Source organism: Pongo pygmaeus, chromosome 9 (assembly GCF_028885625.2).
Source record: "Pongo pygmaeus isolate AG05252 chromosome 9, NHGRI_mPonPyg2-v2.0_pri, whole genome shotgun sequence".
NCBI lineage: Eukaryota > Metazoa > Chordata > Mammalia > Primates > Hominidae > Pongo > Pongo pygmaeus.
The window spans coordinates 10,392,454-10,412,141 of record NC_072382.2 but is presented as its reverse complement, the minus strand read 5'-3'; the positions used below and the strand labels follow the sequence as shown (position 1 = coordinate 10,412,141).

At 57.9% G+C, this 19,688-nt stretch overlaps 3 protein-coding genes across 5 annotated transcripts; 2 read left to right on the top strand and 1 right to left on the bottom strand.

The window, feature by feature from the left end:
- Positions 1 to 562: 562 nt before the first annotated feature.
- ESRRA (estrogen related receptor alpha) lies at positions 563 to 11,812 on the top strand. Of its 3 annotated transcripts, XM_054441181.2 has the most exons (8): positions 563 to 791; positions 1,348 to 1,500; positions 2,213 to 2,549; positions 9,029 to 9,145; positions 9,316 to 9,444; positions 9,818 to 9,985; positions 10,075 to 10,344; positions 10,779 to 11,812. In XM_054441181.2, the coding sequence occupies exons 3-8, from the start codon at positions 2,225 to 2,227 to the stop codon at positions 11,036 to 11,038; spliced, it is 1,269 nt and encodes a 422-aa protein (XP_054297156.1). In that variant the 5' UTR covers positions 563 to 791; positions 1,348 to 1,500; positions 2,213 to 2,224; the 3' UTR covers positions 11,039 to 11,812. The 3 variants fall into 3 exon arrangements, with proteins under 3 accessions (XP_054297156.1, XP_054297154.1, XP_054297155.2); XM_054441179.2 differs by lacking the exon at positions 1,348 to 1,500; XM_054441180.2 differs by lacking the exons at positions 563 to 791; positions 1,348 to 1,500 and having other exon boundaries at positions 2,219 to 2,549; positions 8,932 to 9,145.
- On the bottom strand, positions 11,763 to 13,136 carry TRMT112 (tRNA methyltransferase activator subunit 11-2). The gene is made up of 4 exons (XM_054441183.2): positions 12,527 to 13,136; positions 12,338 to 12,439; positions 12,132 to 12,221; positions 11,763 to 12,042 (listed from the first exon to the last, which is right to left on the bottom strand). Exons 1-4 carry the CDS (start codon positions 12,602 to 12,604, stop codon positions 11,935 to 11,937), a joined length of 378 nt encoding a protein of 125 aa, XP_054297158.1. The 5' UTR covers positions 12,605 to 13,136; the 3' UTR covers positions 11,763 to 11,934.
- A 158-nt stretch (positions 13,137 to 13,294) lies between these two features.
- Positions 13,295 to 16,879, top strand: PRDX5 (peroxiredoxin 5). The gene is made up of 6 exons (XM_054441182.2): positions 13,295 to 13,471; positions 14,797 to 14,931; positions 15,734 to 15,865; positions 15,938 to 15,976; positions 16,080 to 16,141; positions 16,654 to 16,879. The coding sequence occupies exons 1-6, from the start codon at positions 13,295 to 13,297 to the stop codon at positions 16,757 to 16,759; spliced, it is 651 nt and encodes a 216-aa protein (XP_054297157.1). The 3' UTR covers positions 16,760 to 16,879.
- Positions 16,880 to 19,688: the final 2,809 nt, after the last annotated feature.

Genomic DNA, 19,688 nt, shown 5'->3' with positions numbered 1-19,688 from the left:
CTTGCATGTTTTAAGTCGGCTTCACCCACCCCAAGTTCCGCAGCTCTGTGGGGCTACTTGGTCTACGGAGTACCCAGTTGGTGTCGCTTTGTGGGGAAGGGGGTAGGGGGAACGGGGCAGCACCTCCCTCCTCGCGACGGCGCGCTAGGCTCCGCCCCTCAAGCATAGGTAGCAGGTCCAGCCTCTCCACTCGTCCCGCCCTTGCGTTTTCATCTGTAAGTGGTCTCTTGGCTCCGCGACTGCAGCCTGCACCGCCTCGCCCACTCCTCTCGCGCGAAGCGCGCCCCGCCTCCTCCGTTACGAAAGAGCGCTTCTGGCCCCACTTGCTCACGGCTCTATTGCCCCCGCCCTCCGCGTCTCCGGCCCCGCCCCTCCCAGGGGTCGCGTACGCATGTGCGCCGCAGTAGCTCGGCGGGCTGCGGGGCGGGACCTGCGCGAAGGCCCTCCCACTGGCGCTGCCGGCTCCGCCCCGACTCGTCCGGGCGCGCAGGCGCCGCCCGCCCCGCTGGTCTGATTAGCATAGGACCCCCGGGCCCCGCCCCCTGTTTTGCATGCGCACGGCCAGCCCCACCCCCGCTGTCAGCTGGAGGAAGCGGAGTAGGAAGCGGCCGCGATGTCCTTTTGTGTCCTACAAGCAGCCGGCGGCGCCGCCGAGTGAGGGGACGCGGCGCGGTGGGGCGGCGCGGCCCGAGGAGGAGGCGGAGGAGGGGCCGCCCGCGGCCCCCGGCTCACTCCGGCACTCCGGGCCGCTCGGCCCCCATGCCTGCCCGACCGCGCTGCCGGAGCCCCAGGTCCGGGGGCGGAGGGGAGCGCTGCCGCGGGGGTGGGCGGGCGGGGCGCGGGGGCCATGTGCGAGCGCGGCAGGGAGGCGGGCGGGGCGGGCTGCAGGCGGGGTCCGACTCTGGGGCCAGTCCGGGCCGCGGCTGGGACCCAGTCGAGGGTCGGACTGGTCAGGGTTCAGGCGGGATCCGGCGTCCGAGTCCTGGTGGGCCGGCCTGGGGCAGGATCTGGCTCTGGCTGCGGGTCCTGACCCGAGTCAGGGTTGGGCCTCCGATCCAGCCCGCCCCGGGGCAGGGTTCAATCCCGCACTTGCCGAAGTCCCTAGGGCTGGCCGGGGTGGAAGACGGGGAGGGCTCTATGTCTGGGAAGGGGCTCTGAAGACCACGTGGGGGCGCTCGAAGGGGCCTGGGGCCACCCTCCTCTCTGGGTCAAAGGTCATCGCACCGGCAGGGGAGAACTTCCTCGTCGGCTCTCCCCACTTACTTCCTGATAACCTGGTAGAGGTCTCCCGCGGGCGGGGAGGGGGAGGCGTAGCAACTTTAGGCAACTTCCCAAAGGTGTGCGCAGGTTGGGGGCGGGACGCGGCGCCCCGGGAGGTGGCGGCCTCTGCGACAGCGGGCGTATAAGAGTGGACCTGCAGGCTGGTCGCGAGGAGGTGGAGCGGCGCCCGCCGTGTGCCTGGGATCGGCATGCTGGGGCAGGAGGGCAGCCGCGTGTCAGGTGTGAAAAGCTCTGGAGGTGTTTTCATGAGTCCGTGCCTGTGCGTGTGGATGTGGGGACCTAGTGAGAGTGTGTGTGATCATGAGCCTTGACTGAGTTCGCGGGTGGGGTGTGCGCTCCAGAAGTATGTGAGCACAAGTGTGAGCAGAAGCGAGCACGGGTTTGGGAAGGCGGGTGCGAGTGTGAAAGCCCCCAGCAGAGAGCGAGCCTGCGTGGGCTTGTGGGGCTCCTGAGCACCCTGGTGAGTGGAGTGTGTGAACTCGGTGTGAGCACGTCCACTGGCCTTGGGTCTGCTCTCCAATGCAGAATACCCAGGTGAGGGCAGAGTCTCAGAGGTCCCCCCCATCTGAAGAAAACTGGGAAGTATCCTGCTTCTGGCTAGGGATTCCAGGTGGGGTTGAAGGTTGCCTGGGGGCTACGGTTACCCTGCTCCCTGGCCTGGGTGGGAGAAGGGGCTTTCTAAGCCTCCCCCAGGTTCCCAAGGGGGAGACCTGCTGTCAGTTACTGGCCCTGAAGACTCTGTTTCCATGGCAACAGCTAGGAGGGGGCATTGTTCCTGGGCAGTCCTTCCTTGGACTCTGCCCCCCTTCCTCCCCACTTGCTGGGCTTGGAAGCCTGGCCCTAGGCCCGAGGTTGGGCAACCCGTGTGGCAGGGTGTCTCCCATCCCCCATCCCAGTGCCTCCCTGCGAACCTACAGGTCTCTCCCTGCAGGTGACCAGCGCCATGTCCAGCCAGGTGGTGGGCATTGAGCCTCTCTACATCAAGGCAGAGCCGGCCAGCCCCGACAGTCCAAAGGGTTCCTCGGAGACGGAGACCGAGCCTCCTGTGGCCCTGGCCCCTGGTCCAGCTCCCACTCGCTGCCTCCCAGGCCACAAGGAAGAGGAGGATGGGGAGGGGGCTGGGCCTGGCGAGCAGGGCGGTGGGAAGCTGGTGCTCAGCTCCCTGCCCAAGCGCCTCTGCCTGGTCTGTGGGGACGTGGCCTCCGGCTACCACTATGGTGTGGCATCCTGTGAGGCCTGCAAAGCCTTCTTCAAGAGGACCATCCAGGGTGAGCCCCCAGCCCACTCCCCTGTCCTTTGCCCTGCACCCTCTGGGTACACTGCTGGGTTCAGTAGGCCCCCAGATGGCCATGGCACCGCTTGAGGCTAACAATCTGGTGTTTCCAGTCCCTCTACCTCCCAGACACCCTTTCCCTGAGAAGTATGGTAAAAGCACCAGGTGTGCTGATGCATTGCAGTGGATGTGAGTGAGCTCAGGGGTACCACCTGGGTACTCTAGGCCCAGCACCTTCTACAGTGGCTCTGAAAGAGTCCAAGGCAGCCTCTGTCTGTTCCTAAGCTTTGTTCTTGTTTCTGGCAGCTTCTGACCTCTCCCCAGCATAGAACATGTCCCCTTTTTCTTAATTTTCCCAAAGCAGCACCAACACAAGGCAGATTTTAATTTTTTTTTTTTTTTTTTGAGACAGAGTCTCACTCTGTTGTTCAGGCTAGAGTGTGGTGGCGCAATCTCTGCTCACTGCAACCTCCGTCCCTGGGTTCAAGAGATTCTCCTGCCTCAGCCTCCTGAGTAGCTGGGACTGCAGGTGTGCACCACCATGCCCAGCTAATTTTTGTATTTTTAGTAGAGACGACATTTCACCACGTTGGCCAGGCTGGTCTCGAACTCTTGACCTCAAATGATCCACCTGCCTCGGCCTCCCAAACCAAGGTAGATTTTTATCAGTACTTGAGGGGCTACATCATAGTTTAGCACCCAACTTTAAAAAGACTAACAGGCAAGGCCGGACACGGTTGCTCACACCTGTAATCCCAGTACTTTGGGAGGCCAAGGCGGGCGGATCACCTGAAGTCAGGAGATTGAGACCAGCCTGGCCAGGGTGGTGAAACCCCATCTCTACTAAAAATGCAAAAAATTAGCTGGGCATGGTGGCTTGCCCCTATAATCCCAGCTACTTGCTACTTGAGAGGCTGAGGCAGGAGAATTGCTTGAACCCAGGGGGCAGAGGTTGCAGTGAGCCAAGATCACACTACTGCACTCCAGCCTGGGTGACAGAGCGAGATTCCATCTCAAAAAAAAAGGCTGGGTGCTGTGGCTCATGCCTGTAATCCTAGCACTCTGGGAGGCCGAGGCGGGCGGATCATGAGGTCAGGAGATCGAGACCATCCTGGCTAACACGGTGAAACACCGTCTCTACTAAAAATACAAAAAATTAGCCGGGCATGGTGGCGGGCGCCTGTAATTCCAGCTACTTGGGAGGCTGAGGCAGGAGAATGGCGTGAACCCAGGAGGCGGAGGTTGCAGTGAGCCGAGATCACGCCACTGCACTCCAGCCTGGGTGACAGAGTGAGACTCCATCTCAAAAAAAAAAAAAAAAAAAAAAAAGGCCTGGCGCGGTGGCTCATGCCTGTAATCCCAGCACTTTGGGAGGCCAAGGTGGGCGGATCACCTGAGGTCAGGAGTTTGAGACCAGCCTGACCAATGTGATGAAACCCTGTCTCTACTAAAAATACAAAAATTAACCAAGCGTGGTGGCATGCACCTGTCATCCCAGTTACTCAGGAGGCTTAGACAGGAGAATTGCTTGAACCCGGGAGGCAGAGGTTGCAATGAGCCCAGATCGCGCCATTGCACTCTAGCCTGGGCAACAAAAGTGAAACTCCATCTGAAAAAACAAAAAACAAACAAACAAAAAAAACCAAAAACGCTGGGCTTGGTGGCTCATGGCCTGTAATCCCAGCACTTTGGGAGGCTGAGGCAGGCGGATCACGAGGTCAGGAGTTCGAGACCAGCCTGGCCAACATGGTGAAACCCTGTCTCTACTAAAAATACAAAAATTAGCCGGGCGTGGTGGTGAGTGCCTGTAATCCCAGCTACTTGGGAGGCTGAGGCAGGAGAATTGCTTGAACCCGGGAGGCAGACGTTGCAGTGAGCTGAGATCATGCCACAGCACTCTAGCCTGGGCAACAGAATGAGACACTCTCATCTCAAAAAAAAAAAAAAAAAAAAAAGAACTTACAGGCATCTCTGCTCTTAAAAGTCACTGATTTTTTTTCTCACTCAGGAAAGCTTATCAGAATTTGGGGGAATGAGCAAGATGCTGACATTAAGCATTGCCTGGGAAGGGCCTATTATTTCCGTTATTTCTGCTTTTATGTAACCATTGGTTACTTTGGGAGCTATAACATGTATAATTAAAAAAAAAAAGGCCAGGTGTGGTGGCTCACGCCTGTAATCTCAGCACTTTTGGAGGCTGAGATGGGAGGATCACAAGGTCAGGAGTTCGAGACCAGCCTGGCCAACATGGTGAAACCCTGTCTCTACTAAAAATACAAAAATTAGCCAGGTGTGGTGGTGGGTGCCTGTAGTCCCAGCTACTCAGGAGGCTGAGGCAGGAGAATTGCTGGAACCCAGGAGGCAGAAGTTGGAGTGAGCCAAGATCGTGCCACTGCACTCCCAGCCTGGGTGACAGAGTGAGTGTCCGTATCAAAAAAAATTAAAAAAAAAAAAAAAAAAAAAAAAAATCTTGGTGCTTACCTTGTGCTAGGCACTGTGTTCTTTTATGATCAGTTAGTCCCCATAGCAACCCTATAAGGTGTCAGTACTGTTATAACTGAGACTAAGAGAGGCATTTGAAACTTTGTTGAAGTCTCACAACTAGGAAATGGCAGAACCAAGATTTGAACTTGGGTCAGTATAGGTCCAGAACTGAACTCTTCAATGTTAGACTGCTTCCTCTGCTTATTACTAATAACGCCGAACTTTGGACAGACGCCGAATGACTGATTGTGACATTCCAGCTAGTTTTTTTTTTTTTTTTTTTTTTTTTTTGAGACAGTCTCGCATGGTCACCCAGGCTGGAGTGCAGTGGCACCATCTAGGCTCATTGCAAGCTCCGCCTCCCGGGTTCACGCCATTCTCCTGCCTCAGCCTCCTGAGTAGCTGGGACTACAGGCGCCCGCCACCATGCCTGGCTAATTTTTTGTACTTTTAGTAGAGATGGAGTTTCACCGTGTTAGCCAAGATGGTCTCGATCTCCTGACCTTGAGATCCACCCGCCTTGGCCTCCCAAAGTGCTGGGATTACAGGTGTGAGCCACTGCTTCTGGCCAAATTTTTTTTTTTTTTGAGACGGAGTTTTGCTCTTGTTGTCCAGGCTGGAGTGCAACGGCCTGCAGTCGTGGCTCACTGCAACCTCTGCCTCCCAGGTTCAAGCCATTCGCTTGCCTCAGCCTCCCAAGTAGCTGGGATTACAGGTGCCTGCTACCAAGCCCGGCTAATTTTTGTGTTTTTAGTAGGGATGGGGTTTCACCATGTTGGCCAGGCTGGTCTCAAACTCCTGACCTCAGGTGATCTGCCCTCCTCGGGCTTCCAGAGTGCTGGGATTACAGGTATGAGCCACTGCGCCCAGCCAATCCAGCAAGTTTTAACTTGGCCAAAATCCAGCAATCTAAAACTTTGTGTACCCTTCCCGCTCTGAAGACCAGTGAGCCAGCCGGCCAGGGTGCGGGTGTCTCCTACCTACCCTGGGGCCCCTCACTGTATGTTGACTATTGACAAATATTTATTGTGTGCTGGCTGTGAAGAGGAATTGTATATTGAGCACTTAGGTGTCATGAACCATGCTAGATGTTTTGCCCATATTATCCCCTTTAATTCTCACGACCCGACTCTGTGGGACACTTTTACAGCTGGGAAACTGAGGGTTCAAGGGGTTAGGCATGGGACTTGCCCAAGGTCATAAAGGTATGTGGTAGCCAGAGTCCCTGCTCGGCACAGACCTGTTCTTTGCTGTCCTGGCCAGTGTTCCAGGCTTTGGGGACATAGCTGGGGCTGAAGCAGGGCTGTTTCTGCCCTCAGGCAGTTTACATCCTGGCAGAGGGGAGAGCTGGGCAACAGTGAGTTGCACAGACTTGTCTTATTACAGCTGTGGTATGTGCAGGAAGGGGAGGTGCTGGTTCTGAGGCTCCAGAGGGCTCGTCTTTTTTTTTTTTTTTTTTTTGAGACGGAGTCTCGCTCTGTTGCCCAGGCTACAGTCCAGTGGCGTGATGTTGGCTCAGTGCAAGCTCCGCCTCCTGAGTTCACACCATTCTGCTGCCTCAGCCTCCCGAGCTGCTGGGACTACAGGTGCCCGCCACCACGCCTGGCTAATTTTTTTGTATTTTTAGTAGAGACGGGGTTTCACCATGTTAGCCAGGATGGTCTCAATCTCCTGACCTTGTGATCCACCCGCCTCAGCCTCCCAAAGTGCTGGGATTACGCTCCCGGACTTTTTTTTTTTTTTTTTTTAGACAGAGTCTCACTCTGTCGCCAGGCTGTAGTGCAGTGGCACAACCTCAGCTCACTGCAACCTCCGCCTCCCAGGTTCAAGCAATTCTCCTCCCTCAGCCTCCTGAGTAGCTGGCACTACAGGCGCACGCCCAGCTAATTTTTGTATTTTTAGCAGAGATGGGGTTTCACCGTGTTGGTCAGGCTGGTCTTGAACTCCTGACCTTGTGATCTGCCTCCCTCGGCCTCCCAAAGTGCTGGGATTATAGGCGTGAGCCACTGCACCCGGCCTTTTTTTTTTTTTTTTTTTTTTGATACAGAGTTTTGCTCTGGTTGGCCAGGCTGGAGTGCAATGGCACGATCTCGGCTCACTGCAGCCTCTGCCTCCCGGGTTCAAGCGATTCTCCTGCCTCAGCCTCCCGAGCAGCTGGGATTACAGACATGCACCATCATGCCCAGCTAATTTTTTTTTTTTTTTGAGATGGAGTCTCGCTGTGTCACCCAGGCTGGAGTGCAGTGGCACAATCTCGGCTCACTGCAACCTCTGCCTCCTGGGTTCAAGCGATTCTCCTGCCTCAGCCTCCTGAGTAGCTGGGACTACAGGTGCCTGCCACCACGCCCGGCTAATTTTTGTACTTTTAGTAGAGACGGGGTTTTACCATGTTGGCCAGGCTGGTCTCGAACTCCTGACCTCAGGTGATCCACCCACCTCGGCCTCCCAAAGTGCTGGGATTACAGGCGTGAGCCACCGCGCCTGGCCATGGTGTCTTGAGCTGAGTGCTGAAGCCCAAGTAGGGGGTAGGAGAAAATGCACCGGGAGGAGAAATGTGCTGCGGGCCTGCTGTCTAGCTGTGTCATTTGGTCCTTGCGGGGCCCTGTGAGGCCGGGAGGGCCGCCAGCACCCACCATGTGCCAGGCCTCGTTGCTAGTGCTGGGGCCAGTTCCTGCCCTGGTGGAGCTGCCACTGAAGGGGGAGGCGTAATAAACGAGATAGGTGAGTGCATATGCAGCGTGTTCTGTGGTGCTGAGGGCTGAAGAGAAATCAGAAGCAGGGCTCAGAGGCCAGGAGGACTCTGCAAAGGGATTTGGCATTGTCACAGGGTGGCCAGGGAAGACCTCCAAGGTGACAGTGAGCAGAGGGAGGTGAGGGAGCCTGTGTGGACTTCAGGACCAGAGCTCCAGGCAGGGCCTGTTTGAGGAACATGGAGGAGGCGACAGCAAGGAGCAGAGGTCAAAAGGAGGCAAGAAGCAGGGACATAGGCCTGGGAGGACGTGGGTTCGCTTTGGCTTGGACTCAGAGAAGGGAAATCCCCAGAGGGTTTTGAGAAGAGGAGGTACAGGATGTAATGGAGGCTTAATAGGACCCTCTTGGCTGCTGAGTCGAGAACAGACTGGAGCAAGCAGGGACAGAGCAGGAGGCCAGCGAGGGGCGAGGTGACAGTGACTATCGGGTCAAGGGTGGAAGTAGTTGCCAGGGGCAGGAGGTGGATTCTGGACCTTGGAGGAGGTAAAGCCCACCATAATGTGTTGGTGGCTTGGATGTGGGGTGTGAGAGGAACCAGAGATTCTGCCTAGGTTTCTTCTCGGGCAAGTGAACATGTGGAGTCCACGTAGGCTGTGTTTGGTCCGAGATGCCTTCTAGACATGCAGGATGTCGAGGAGGCAGCTGGAGAGATGGGTCTGGAGCTCACAGCAAGTCCAGGCTAGAGGTAGAAACGTGAGAGCCCCATGGCTGGGGAAGATCGCCATGGGATTGGAGATGAGCTCCAAGGACAGCCCTGGCAATCTGGATGAAAGAGCTTGGGAAGATGCACAGAAACCACAAAGTGGCTGGTGTGGTGGGAGGAAAACCAGAAGCAAAAGAAGAAAGTGTTTTAAGTGTTTCTAGGAGCAGGAAGTGATCAACAGCCTTAGATCCTCCTTTTAGGCCAAGTAACATGAGGACTGAGAATTGACCACTGGATTTAGCAATGCAGAGGTCCTTGTGGCCCTTGATGTCAGCAGATGAGGGCGGTGTGGTCCAGAGATGAGGCTTGGGGCCGAGATGCAGCCCCGCTGCCTGGTCCAGCTCCTCCCTCATCCAGGCAGGGCTCCCCCGCCCAGCAGCCACTCCCCTCCCTGCCCGCTCATGGCCGCCTGCTCTCCCTTTCCTCCCCGTACCCCCAGACCTGTGCTTGCCCGGGGAGAGTCAGGGCTCTCTTGTCAGCTGGGTCCCCTCCTGGCCCTGGGAGGCTGCCACTGGAGCCCTGCCTCTTCCTGGCAGGGAGCATCGAGTACAGCTGTCCGGCCTCCAACGAGTGTGAGATCACCAAGCGGAGACGCAAGGCCTGCCAGGCCTGCCGCTTCACCAAGTGCCTGCGGGTGGGCATGCTCAAGGAGGGTGAGCGCTGGGCAGGGGCTGGGCGAGGGCTGGGGGAGTCGGGGACCCGGGCCAGGTGGGGGTGAGCCTGGGAGTTCTGGTGAGTGGACTCGGGGAGGACAGCTCTGGAGAGCAAGCCCCACCCTGCCCACAGCACCACAGTCACTGTCCTATCTGTCCTACAATTCAAGGAGTGCGCCTGGACCGCGTCCGGGGTGGGCGGCAGAAGTACAAGCGGCGGCCGGAGGTGGACCCACTGCCCTTCCCGGGCCCCTTCCCTGCTGGGCCCCTGGCAGTCGCTGGAGGTCCCCGGAAGACAGGTGAGAGCACTGTGGGTCCCTGGGGCTAGGAAACGGGAGGCCTATGTGTGGCATCATAGTTATCTTGGGCACTGGGACCTGTATTTCCCCTTCGTCTCTTCACTCACTCATTTCCCCAAGACATGTGAAACTGCCTCTTCCTGCATCAGGAAAAGTAGCAGGACTGGGAACAGGGACGATTTTCCAGCACTCACAGCCTGTCCACAAACACACGGGCTTTCCCTGGGAGACAGTTAGCACTCTTCCCTGGAGGGAAGTCGCTGGCCAGCTGCTACTGAGGAAGGCCACGGGGGAGCCACTGTGGGAAGATGCTTGACCCGAGGCCTGACAGATTCCAGTGCTCCTGACTCTTGTCCTCTAATTGTCACCGCAGCCCCAGTGAATGCACTGGTGTCTCATCTGCTGGTGGTTGAGCCTGAGAAGCTCTATGCCATGCCTGACCCTGCAGGCCCTGATGGGCACCTCCCAGCCGTGGCTACCCTCTGTGACCTCTTTGACCGAGAGATCGTGGTCACCATCAGCTGGGCCAAGAGCATCCCAGGTAAAGGGCCCAGGTGACCCGGGGCTGCCCTGAACGGGCCCAGCTCTGGTGCGCTTGCTCAGCCAGGCCTGCTCCCCGCTGCCCCCTAGGCTTCTCGTCGCTGTCGCTGTCTGACCAGATGTCAGTACTGCAGAGCGTGTGGATGGAGGTGCTGGTGCTGGGTGTGGCCCAGCGCTCACTGCCACTGCAGGATGAGCTGGCCTTCGCTGAGGATTTAGTCCTGGATGAAGAGGGGGCACGGGCAGCTGGCCTGGGGGAACTGGGGGCTGCCCTGCTGCAACTAGTGCGGCGGCTGCAGGCCCTGCGGCTGGAGCGAGAGGAGTATGTTCTACTGAAGGCCCTGGCCCTTGCCAATTCAGGTGAGTCTGGGGCAGGCACTGACAGGTGTCTCCGTAAGGTCTTCAGGTTTTTAACTCAGTGATGGTGGCACAGTCCCATTTTGCAGATAAGGACAACTGAGGCTTAGAGAAGAACAATGACTTGTGCAAAGTCAAAAAGCAAGCCAAGTGCAGGCTCCAAACTGCACACAGGATTTTGAGCCCTAGTGCCACGCTAATGCAGAAAGGTCAAGTTTAGTGGGAGGGAAGGTGGGGACGTTACAAGGTGGCCACAGCTGAGGGAGAAAGGGTGGGGTCCTGGCCCACGAGCTGGAGCAATGAGTGGTGCCCCAGTCAGCCAATCAACAAATCCTCGTTTGGCTCCTCCTTAGGCCCCATTCAGCAGTGCTCAAGATGTGGGGAGTGCCCTTGCCAGAGATAGCCCAGGCCAACACCACGCTCCTCTCTTCTTGCAGACTCTGTGCACATCGAAGATGCCGAGGCTGTGGAGCAGCTGCGAGAAGCTCTGCACGAGGCCCTGCTGGAGTACGAAGCCGGCCGGGCTGGCCCCGGAGGGGGTGCTGAGCGGCGGCGGGCGGGCAGGCTGCTGCTCACGCTACCGCTCCTCCGCCAGACAGCGGGCAAAGTGCTGGCCCATTTCTATGGGGTGAAGCTGGAGGGCAAGGTGCCCATGCACAAGCTGTTCTTGGAGATGCTCGAGGCCATGATGGACTGAGGCAAGGGGTGGGACTGGTGGGGGTTCTGGCAGGACCTGCCTAGCATGGGGTCAGCCCCAAGGGCTGGGGCGGAGCTGGGGTCTGGGCAGTGCCACAGCCTGCTGGCAGGGCCAGGGCAATGCCATCAGCCCCTGGGAGCAGGCCCCACGCCCTCTCCTCCCCCTCCTAGGGGGTGTCAGAAGCTGGGAACGTGTGTCCAGGCTCTGGGCACAGTGCTGCCCCTTGCAAGCCATAACGTGCCCCCAGAGTGTAGGGGGCCTTGCGGAAGCCATAGGGGGCTGCACGGGATGTGTGGGAGGCAGAAACCTATCTCAGGGAGGGAAGGGGATGGAGGCCACAGTCTCCCAGTGGGTGATGCTTTTGCTGCTGCTTAATCCTACCCCCTCTTCAGAGCAGAGTGGGACTTGGAGAGCAAAGGCCCATGCCCCCTTCGCTCCTCCTCTCATCATTTGCATTGGGCATTAGTGCCCCCCCTTGAAGCAATAACTCCAAGCAGACTCCAGCCCCTGGACCCCTGGGGTGGCCAGGGCTTCCCAATCAGCTCCCAACGAGCCTCCTCAGGGGGTAGGAAAGCACTGCCTCTATGCCCTGCAGAGCAATAACACTATATTTATTTTTGGGTTTGGCCAGGGAGGCGCAGGGACATGGGGCAAGCCAGGGCCCAGAGCCCTTGGCTGTACAGAGACTCTATTTTAATGTATATTTGCTGCAAAGAGAAACCGCTTTTGGTTTTGAACCTTTAATGAGAAAAAAATATATAATATCGAGCTCAAGAACACTGTGTGTTTGGTGTCATTGGGTCAAGGGTTGGGGATACACACGGCAGAATTCGGAAACGGTATATATCAACAAAAATACACACAGTCATAACAAGAAAAACCGGCGCCTGGCACAATCAACTCTCAGTTTCCTCTTCACTCAGTAGCATGTTGGGGATCCCGCGGCTGATGGGGAACATACGTCCAGATTCCGGGCACTGCAGGGTGCCCTCTATCACTTCCACCTGCGGGCGGGGAGGGACAGAGCTGAGCACTGGCAGCCTCAGTGCGGGAGGCAGGTGGCCCGGGAAGCAAGTGATGGGCCGCTTCTCACCTCCAGCAGCAGGTGGTGCATGGTCCTCAGAAACTCCTCATTCTCCTCATATCCCTCAACCGGCCCTTTAGGCACCTGGATCAGGCGCAACTGTGGGCAAGAGGCCGAAATTATCTCCGGGCATCCCGAACTCCCGCCTCAGCCCGGCTGAGGTGTGCCCGCCCCGCACTCCCCGGGATATGCTCGGGTGCGGTAAGGATCCTCACGTTATCGGCCGCCTCCAGGAACGCCGACCACTCCACCTTAGGTATCATACGCGCCACGAAGTTGGGGTTGAATTCCACAGGGCAGATACGGACCTCGGTGGCCTGCAGGGCAGAGGAGTTTAGTTAGGCAAGCACTGGACCCTGGCCCACCATCCCGCCCGAAAAGGGAAGACTGCCGCAGGCGGGTACCTGGAGGCGTAGGGGGAAGCCACGGGACCCCACCCCCCGCACATGCGAGCTCAGCAGATTGTGGGTGAGCAGTTTCATGTCGCCACACAAGCTCTCGCCAGGCCGGAACCGGAAAGAGGTCGTCCTCCGCTGCGTCACTTCCGGGGATGCTCCACTCGATGCTATTGGATGGCCAGGAGAACCGGAAGTGGCGAACCTGCTGGAACTTCTCGTGCTTGTGGGAGCTGAGGTAGGTAGGTGAAAGACCTGTCAGGTCACGAGCCGCTACCGGAAGCGTCTCAGCAGGAGGTTCCTACGGCGCACGCCCAGCTTTTTTTTTGCCACAAATTCTTCGTGAGATGCAAATCATATGCAAAATAGCTGCAATGCAGGGGCTCTCGTTGAATGCAAAATAAACATATTTTACTCCTACACAGGCGCCTAACACCGTCGTTTTCTGTATCCCGCTTTCGGTTAAGGAGCAGAAATACTGCCCTATCTGTAAATTATGCCCATGGAAGCCGAGCCGCGCCTCATTCCTATATGCAAATTAGCTGCTCCAGTGCCGAAAGCTCTGCCCCATTTGTAGTTGCGTCTGCTGTCCAGCCCCCAGTGCAAACGAGGCGTCGGTCCCGGAAGGTGTGTTTTGCGGGTGGCCGCTCGCGCCTGCGCAGTAGAGGCGGCCCAGGCCCGCCTTCCCCAGGGTGTCGCCGCTGTGCTGCCAGCGGTGCCCCGCCTGCTGCGGTGGCCCCAGCCAGGGGGCGGAGTGGAAGTGGCCGTGGGGCGGGTATGGGACTAGCTGGCGTGTGCGCCCTGAGACGCTCAGCGGGCTATATACTCGTCGGTGGGGCCGGCGGTCAGTCTCTGGCAGCGGCAGCGGCAGCAAGACGGTGCAGTGAAGGAGGGTGGGCGTCTGGCGGGGTCCGCAGTTTCAGCAGAGCCGCTGCAGCCATGGCCCCGATCAAGGTGACCGCTGGCCCGGCCGGGCCTGACATCCCCCGCTACCCCCATGGCAACCCCCGTCCGGCTGGTCTGAGAGTATTGCTTTATTTCCTGCCTGCCAGACCCCTCCCCGCCGCCCGCCCGGCTCATCCCTTCAGAAGGCCCTCGTGGCCTTTCTCGCCAATCGTGGGGGCCTCACCTCCCGGGACAGTCCCGAGGCATTGTTTTGTTTGTTTGTTTGTTTGAGACGGAGTCTTTCTGTGTCGCCCAGGCTGGAGTGCAGTGTCGCAATCTCTGCTCACTGCAGCCTCCGCCTCCCGGGTTCGAGCGATTCTACTGCCTCAGTCTCCTGAGTAGCTGGGACTACAGGTGCGAGCTACCACCCCCGGCTATTGCATTTTTAGTAGAGACGGGGTTTCACCCTGTTGTTCAGATTGTCTCGAACTCCTGACCTCAGGTGAACCACCCGCCTCGGCCTCCCGAAGTGCTAGGATTACAGGTGTGAGACACCACTCCCGGCCTGATTTCCCCTATCTTCTGAAACAGCTGTCCCTTAGCGCCCCCGCGGGGGCTTCCCCCATCCCACTCCACGACCTCCCCTCCCCCCATGGCGAATTCCCACCTTTCTGTCTTGTCTTTCACCTCCTGGAACCGTCCCCAGGGCCTTGGACCTTCCCCCTTCTCCTCCCAAACCCTGTGAGACCCCATTCCCTTTCTACTCCATCCTGCTCTCAACCTTTGGGCTCCTCAGAGACGCCCTCACCTCTGACTTTCTCTCCCTACCCACTCTGGCCCTATGAAGCCCTCAAGTACTCTGGGGATGGATCCTTCCCCCTTCAAAAGATTCCTTATTTTGTTCTACACCTCCTGGGTGTAGGGGCCTGGACACCCTCCCCCAATGTTCCACCTGCCGCTGCCCTTCCTCTTCCTCCTCGTGAGGGTGGGACCCTCAGACCTGGCCAAGATCCTCTCCCTCCATGTTGTCAGGGACTCCTCCTCACCCCCAAATATAGCCCTCTAGCCCCTGTCCATTTTATCCCACTCCTTTCCTGTAACCTAGACAGCATGTTATGCAATGGTTTGTGATACATGGGGAAGCCTTCCCTCCCTTTCTCTGTTGTCACCAATGGCCCCTTAAGAGGAGCAGGGCCACCTTGAAACTTGGAGGATATGGGGTAACCCAGTGCGAGCGGGCAGGGAGGGCCCTTGGAAACTGACAGGGCTGGAGTATCCTGCTGGGTTTCAGCCCCGGCTCCTGCAGGCGCAGCTGCCAGGCTCTCTGTTCACCTTCCTGCCTCTGGTTTGCCCTGGCTCCCTCACCCCCCTTACCCTGGAGTCCTTCCTTCTAGGTGGGAGATGCCATCCCAGCAGTGGAGGTGTTTGAAGGGGAGCCAGGGAACAAGGTGAACCTGGCAGAGCTGTTCAAGGGCAAGAAGGGTGTGCTGTTTGGAGTTCCCGGGGCCTTCACCCCTGGATGTTCCAAGGTGAGGCCCTTCCCCTTCTGAAGATCAGGACCTGGGATCTTTTGTGTTGCTCTTAAGTCCTCCGCATAGTCCTGATAGGACTCCTAAAAAGCATTTCAGTGCCATCAGAAAACAAGTAGAGCTGGGTAGAGCTGGGTGCGGTGGCCCACGCCTCTAATCCCAGCACTTTGGGAGGCCAAGGCGGGTGGATCACGAGGTCAGGAGTTCAAAACCAGCCTGGCCAAGATGGTGAAACCCTGTCTCTACTAAAAATGCAAAAAAATCAGCCAGGCATGGTGGTGGGTGCCTGTAATCCCAGGTACTGGCGAGGCTAAGGCAGAGAATTGCTTGAACCCACGAGGCGGAGGTTGCAGTGAGTGGAGATCGTGCCTCTGCACTCTAGCCTGGGTGAAAGAGCGAGACTCCACCTCAGAAAAAAAAAAAAGAAAACAAAAGAAAAAGAAAACAAATAGAGACTGCAAAAAGGGAACAGTACCCGGAATATTGGAGAAAAACATGTTACAATTAAATCCAACACCCCTGTTGGTCCTGCTAAATGACAGGCACTGTGGAAGGTGCTTGGGACTCAGATAAATAAGACATAGTTCTGCCCATGGAAAGTTCACCTCTGGACCATAAGGCATTAGGTTTCATTCTGAGCTTCCTAGTGGCCAAGGCAAAAAGGAAATAGAATGGTTTAGACAGCTCTCATTGTCTGATCAAAGGTGTTGAGGCAGAGCACTGAGAAGGGCCTGGAGATGAAGGGTGGGCTGGGGGTCAGATGCAGTTATCCCTTTGCGGACCCTTTGTTCCCCTTCCCCAGACCCACCTGCCAGGGTTTGTGGAGCAGGCCGAGGCTCTGAAGGCCAAGGGAGTCCAGGTGGTGGCCTGTCTGAGTGTTAATGATGCCTTTGTGACTGGCGAGTGGGGCCGAGCCCACAAGGCGGAAGGCAAGGTGAGGTGCGGGGACTGCAGGGAGTCAGGGCCAGGTGGGATATTCTTCTTGTGACCTTTACTTTCTCTGCAGGTTCGGCTCCTGGCTGATCCCACTGGGGCCTTTGGGAAGGTGAGTGTTCCCCTGACCGCCACAGGGACACGGCAGTGCGGGGAGCAGTAGGGGCCCTTGGCCTCTTCAGGGATTTCTGACACTTTTCTCTGTCTCTTCTTAGGAGACAGACTTATTACTAGATGATTCGCTGGTGTCCATCTTTGGGAATCGACGTCTCAAGAGGTAAAAGTGGAGAGTCCTCTGTGGAGAGAGTCCTCTGTGGGGACAGTCCTGTGTGGGGAGAGTCATCTGTGGAGGAGAGTCCTCTGTGTGGGAGAGTCCTCTGTGTGGGAGAGTCCTGTGTGGGGGAGAGTCCTGTGTGGGGAGAGTCTTCTGTGGGGGAGAGTCCTCTGGGGAGAGAGTCCTGTGTAGGGGAGAGTCCTATGTGGGGAGAGTCCTCTGGGGAGAGAGTCCTGTGTGGGGGAGAGTCCTGTGTGGGGAGAGTCTTCTGTGGGGGAGAGTCCTCTGGGGAGAGAGTCCTGTGTGGGAGAGAGTCCTGTGTGGGGAGAGTCTTCTGTGGGGGAGAGTCCTCTGGGGAGAGAGTCCTGTGTGGGGGAGAGTCCTCTGTGGGGGAGAGTCCTCTGTGGGAGAGTCCTCTCTGAGTTCTCTTGGGCCCCTGGCTGTTCACCGCCTGTCTCCATGCCCAGCCTCCAAGCCCAGGCTGATGCAGCTGGCTGGGCCCCTCTTTCCGGCAGGTTCTCCATGGTGGTACAGGATGGCATAGTGAAGGCCCTGAATGTGGAACCAGATGGCACAGGCCTCACCTGCAGCCTGGCACCCAATATCATCTCACAGCTCTGAGGCCCTGGGTCAGATTATTTCCTCCACCCCTCCCTATCTCACCTGCCCAGCCCTGTGCTGGGGCCCTGCAATTGGAATGTTGGCCAGATTTCTGCAATAAACACTTGTGGCTTGTGTCCATCTCCTTGGTTATGAATGGCTGTTTCGCTGAGCACCAGGCATTCTGGCATCATCACAGACTGGGTGAGAGTGGTGAGGGCGCAGATGGGCTGAAAGGGAGAATGTAGGGGGTCCTGGCTTAATTAAGGGGGAGCTAGGGAGGGCCTTTCAAGGGAGGTGTTTTTTTGGTTTTTTTTTTTGAGACAGAGTTTCACTCTGTGCCTAGGCTGGAGTGCAGTGGCATGATCTCGGCTCACCACAACCTCCGCCTCCCGGGTTCAAGTGATTTTCCTGCCTCAGACTCCCCAGTAGATGGGATTACAGTTGTCTGCCACCAGGCCCGACTAAGTTTTTGTATTTTTGGTAGAGACAGGGTTTCACCATGTTGGCCAGGCTGGTCTCGAACTCCTGACCTCAGGTGATCACCCACCTCCACCTCCTAAAGTGCTGGGATTACAGGTGTGAGCCACTGTGCACGGCCTCGAGGCAGGTGTTACTGAGCACTGAGAAGTAGCCAGCAATCTGAAGAGGAAGGAAAGAAGTGGTCCCCACAGAGGCAGCACAGAGGGCAAGGCCCAGCCGATGCCATGTGGCACACAGTGTGGCCTTTGTACCTTCTCTCTGGGTGCTGACTGATGCCATTTAGTCTGGAAACCCCATGGCGGGAACCTTGGCTCCCAGCATTCGTGCTGGGGCCCAGCCCCACCGTCCTTTCAGACTTGAACCCCTCCTGGGCACACCCTCTTCCCAGGAAGAGCTCAGGTCACTTTAGGACCGTCTGATGGACAGGGAGAGGGGCTCTGGCATAGCACTTGCTCATTCCAGGAGGGCTCCCTGGGGGAAGAGTCTAGGTGAGCTGTGGAGGGGAGAAGATGCTGGTGAGGCCTGACCAGCGGTGGCTGGGTGTGAGAGGCCTCAAGTGGGGACACCAGCAGGGTGTGGGGATGGGGGCCATTGCCATGGCAGGCCCTGCTCCTGGGCTTCTGCCCCTTGGCGCAGGGAAGCCACGTGTGTGATGGTGAGGCCCCACTGCGTGGAGTCTAGGGGGCCTCTGTGCCCTTTGTGATGCTGCCTGCCTGCCCCAGATGTGGTAACGGCCCTCACAAGAATCGGTGAGGTGTGGACTGCTGCTGCCTCTCAGCTACCTACAGGGAGTCCGGATTCCATCACTGTGTGGAGCTGCCCTGCCATGAACCACATCAATACCTGGTTCCTGGGTACTTCTTGCATAGTAGTCCCCAGGGGTCAGCCCCCACTGCTGACTCAGGCAGGCCACACTCTTGAGAGGTCAGGGAGAAGGTCAAAGCAGGGCCTCATAGAGCCAATGACCCTTGAGGCAGTGGGAGTGGCGCCTCAAGTGGGAGGCAGAGGGAGGCCCATAGCCCTAGGGGTGAGCCCCATAGCCCTAGGGGTGGAGGGTGGGACAATCCCATGCTGCCGCAGCAAGGTGGGTAGCAGGAGTAGTGGGGGAATGTTGGGAACAAGAGAGGATGCCTGGAGGTCAGTGGGGTCTCAGAAGCTGGTGAGCAGCTTGCCTTCCATCCTACAGGCACCGTGGCCATGGGCTACCGTGTGCAGCCCCCAAGCTGGGAGGCTGGGAGAGGCACCAGATGGGCAGCAGAGAGCAGGACCTATGATGAGAGCAATGCTCAGGAGGTGGAGGTGGGGATGTGTTGGGAGGGAGGGTGCATCCAGGGAGCTGCCTGCTGAAGGTAGAGGGGCTGGGTGCTTATGGTCACGTCTGTGAGAACAGACACTCAGTAGGAGGGGAGCCAGCCTCCCTGCCCAGGGTTGCAAGTGCTCAGCCTACCCGAGTCGTGCTGCCCACCAACCTCTGTCACCGTGGTTCTCTCCCACAAACTGCTACCCCTTCAGGGGTCCCAGGTGGGGGCAGAGAAGGAGGCTGACTGCACCTCCAGCTGCCCTGGTAAACTGCCTGCCTCTCCTCTCCTGCCAAACTCGGGGGTACAGTGTTGTCCTCATGGACACGCATAGCACAAAGCCCCTTTCTTTCCCGGATACCACCTCTTTATCCTCTCATCATACAAATGAGAAAACAGACATGGAGCTTCCTACAGGGCACCTGTGAGCTAATGAGTGTCTCCATCAGTAAATAGGGGGTGGTGGTAGCAAACAGCCCATCCCACTGGCTGTGCACCCTGCGCTACCCAGGCAGCTCCCTGCTATCAGGGAAGCCCAGCTCCGTCTCTGTCACTCTGCTGCCTGTTTCCTCTGCTCCTGGGCTATTATCTGGGCTGGCTGAGGCCAAGCAAGGCCTCTAGAGGAAGTGTCCCCTCCAAGGTCCGTTGCCACTGGCTGGGCCTCTAGGAAGGGTTGAGGGAGCTTCCAGGGCTGGGGTGGCCCTCAGGACAGCCTGGTGTGGGTGGCGGCGGGGCTGTGGCCTCAGTGGCCCTGACTGCTGAGCATGTGGCTGAGCTTGCTGGAGTGAGGACATCCTTGGGGTGGGGGCAGGGAGGACTGGCCCTGGGAGCTGCTCCAGGCCCTGGAGGGCCCAAGATTAAACAGCACCTGGCAAGAGAAGCTTGCATAGCTGTCTCCAGGGTGGACAGGTGGGGCTTCAGGCCTGGAGATGAGGGCAGACCAGGCCATGGTGTCCTGGAGCAGAGAACCCTGGACACCTGGGCTGCACCTGGCAGAGCTGTGTGTGTGGCCTTCCTGGGCTCTTGGTGGCCGAAAGACCAACGTTAAAAATCATAACAGGCCGGGTGGCGTGGCTCACACCTGTAATCCCAGCACTTTGGGAGGCCAAGGCGGGTGGGTCATTTTAGGTCAGGAGTTTGAGACTAGCCTGGCCAACATGGAGAAATCC

Excerpts from the sequence above, each read along its gene's own strand:
- ESRRA (XM_054441179.2), top strand. The coding sequence starts at position 2,225 with ATGTCCAGCCAGGTGGTGGGCATTGAGCCTCTCTACATCAAGGCAGAG. Across the intron at positions 9,445-9,817 it reads TGGAGGTCCCCGGAAGACAG|CCCCAGTGAATGCACTGGTG; the intron begins GTGAGAGCACTG and ends TTGTCACCGCAG. Across the intron at positions 10,345-10,778 it reads CCTGGCCCTTGCCAATTCAG|ACTCTGTGCACATCGAAGAT; the intron begins GTGAGTCTGGGG and ends CTCTTCTTGCAG.
- TRMT112 (XM_054441183.2), bottom strand. The coding sequence starts at position 12,604 with ATGAAACTGCTCACCCACAATCTGCTGAGCTCGCATGTGCGGGGGGTG. Across the intron at positions 12,222-12,337 it reads TCCTGGAGGCGGCCGATAAC|TTGCGCCTGATCCAGGTGCC; the intron begins GTGAGGATCCTT and ends TCTTGCCCACAG. Across the intron at positions 12,043-12,131 it reads TGCACCACCTGCTGCTGGAG|GTGGAAGTGATAGAGGGCAC; the intron begins GTGAGAAGCGGC and ends CCCCGCCCGCAG.
- PRDX5 (XM_054441182.2), top strand. The coding sequence starts at position 13,295 with ATGGGACTAGCTGGCGTGTGCGCCCTGAGACGCTCAGCGGGCTATATA. Across the intron at positions 13,472-14,796 it reads CAGCCATGGCCCCGATCAAG|GTGGGAGATGCCATCCCAGC; the intron begins GTGACCGCTGGC and ends CCTTCCTTCTAG. Across the intron at positions 15,977-16,079 it reads CCACTGGGGCCTTTGGGAAG|GAGACAGACTTATTACTAGA; the intron begins GTGAGTGTTCCC and ends GTCTCTTCTTAG.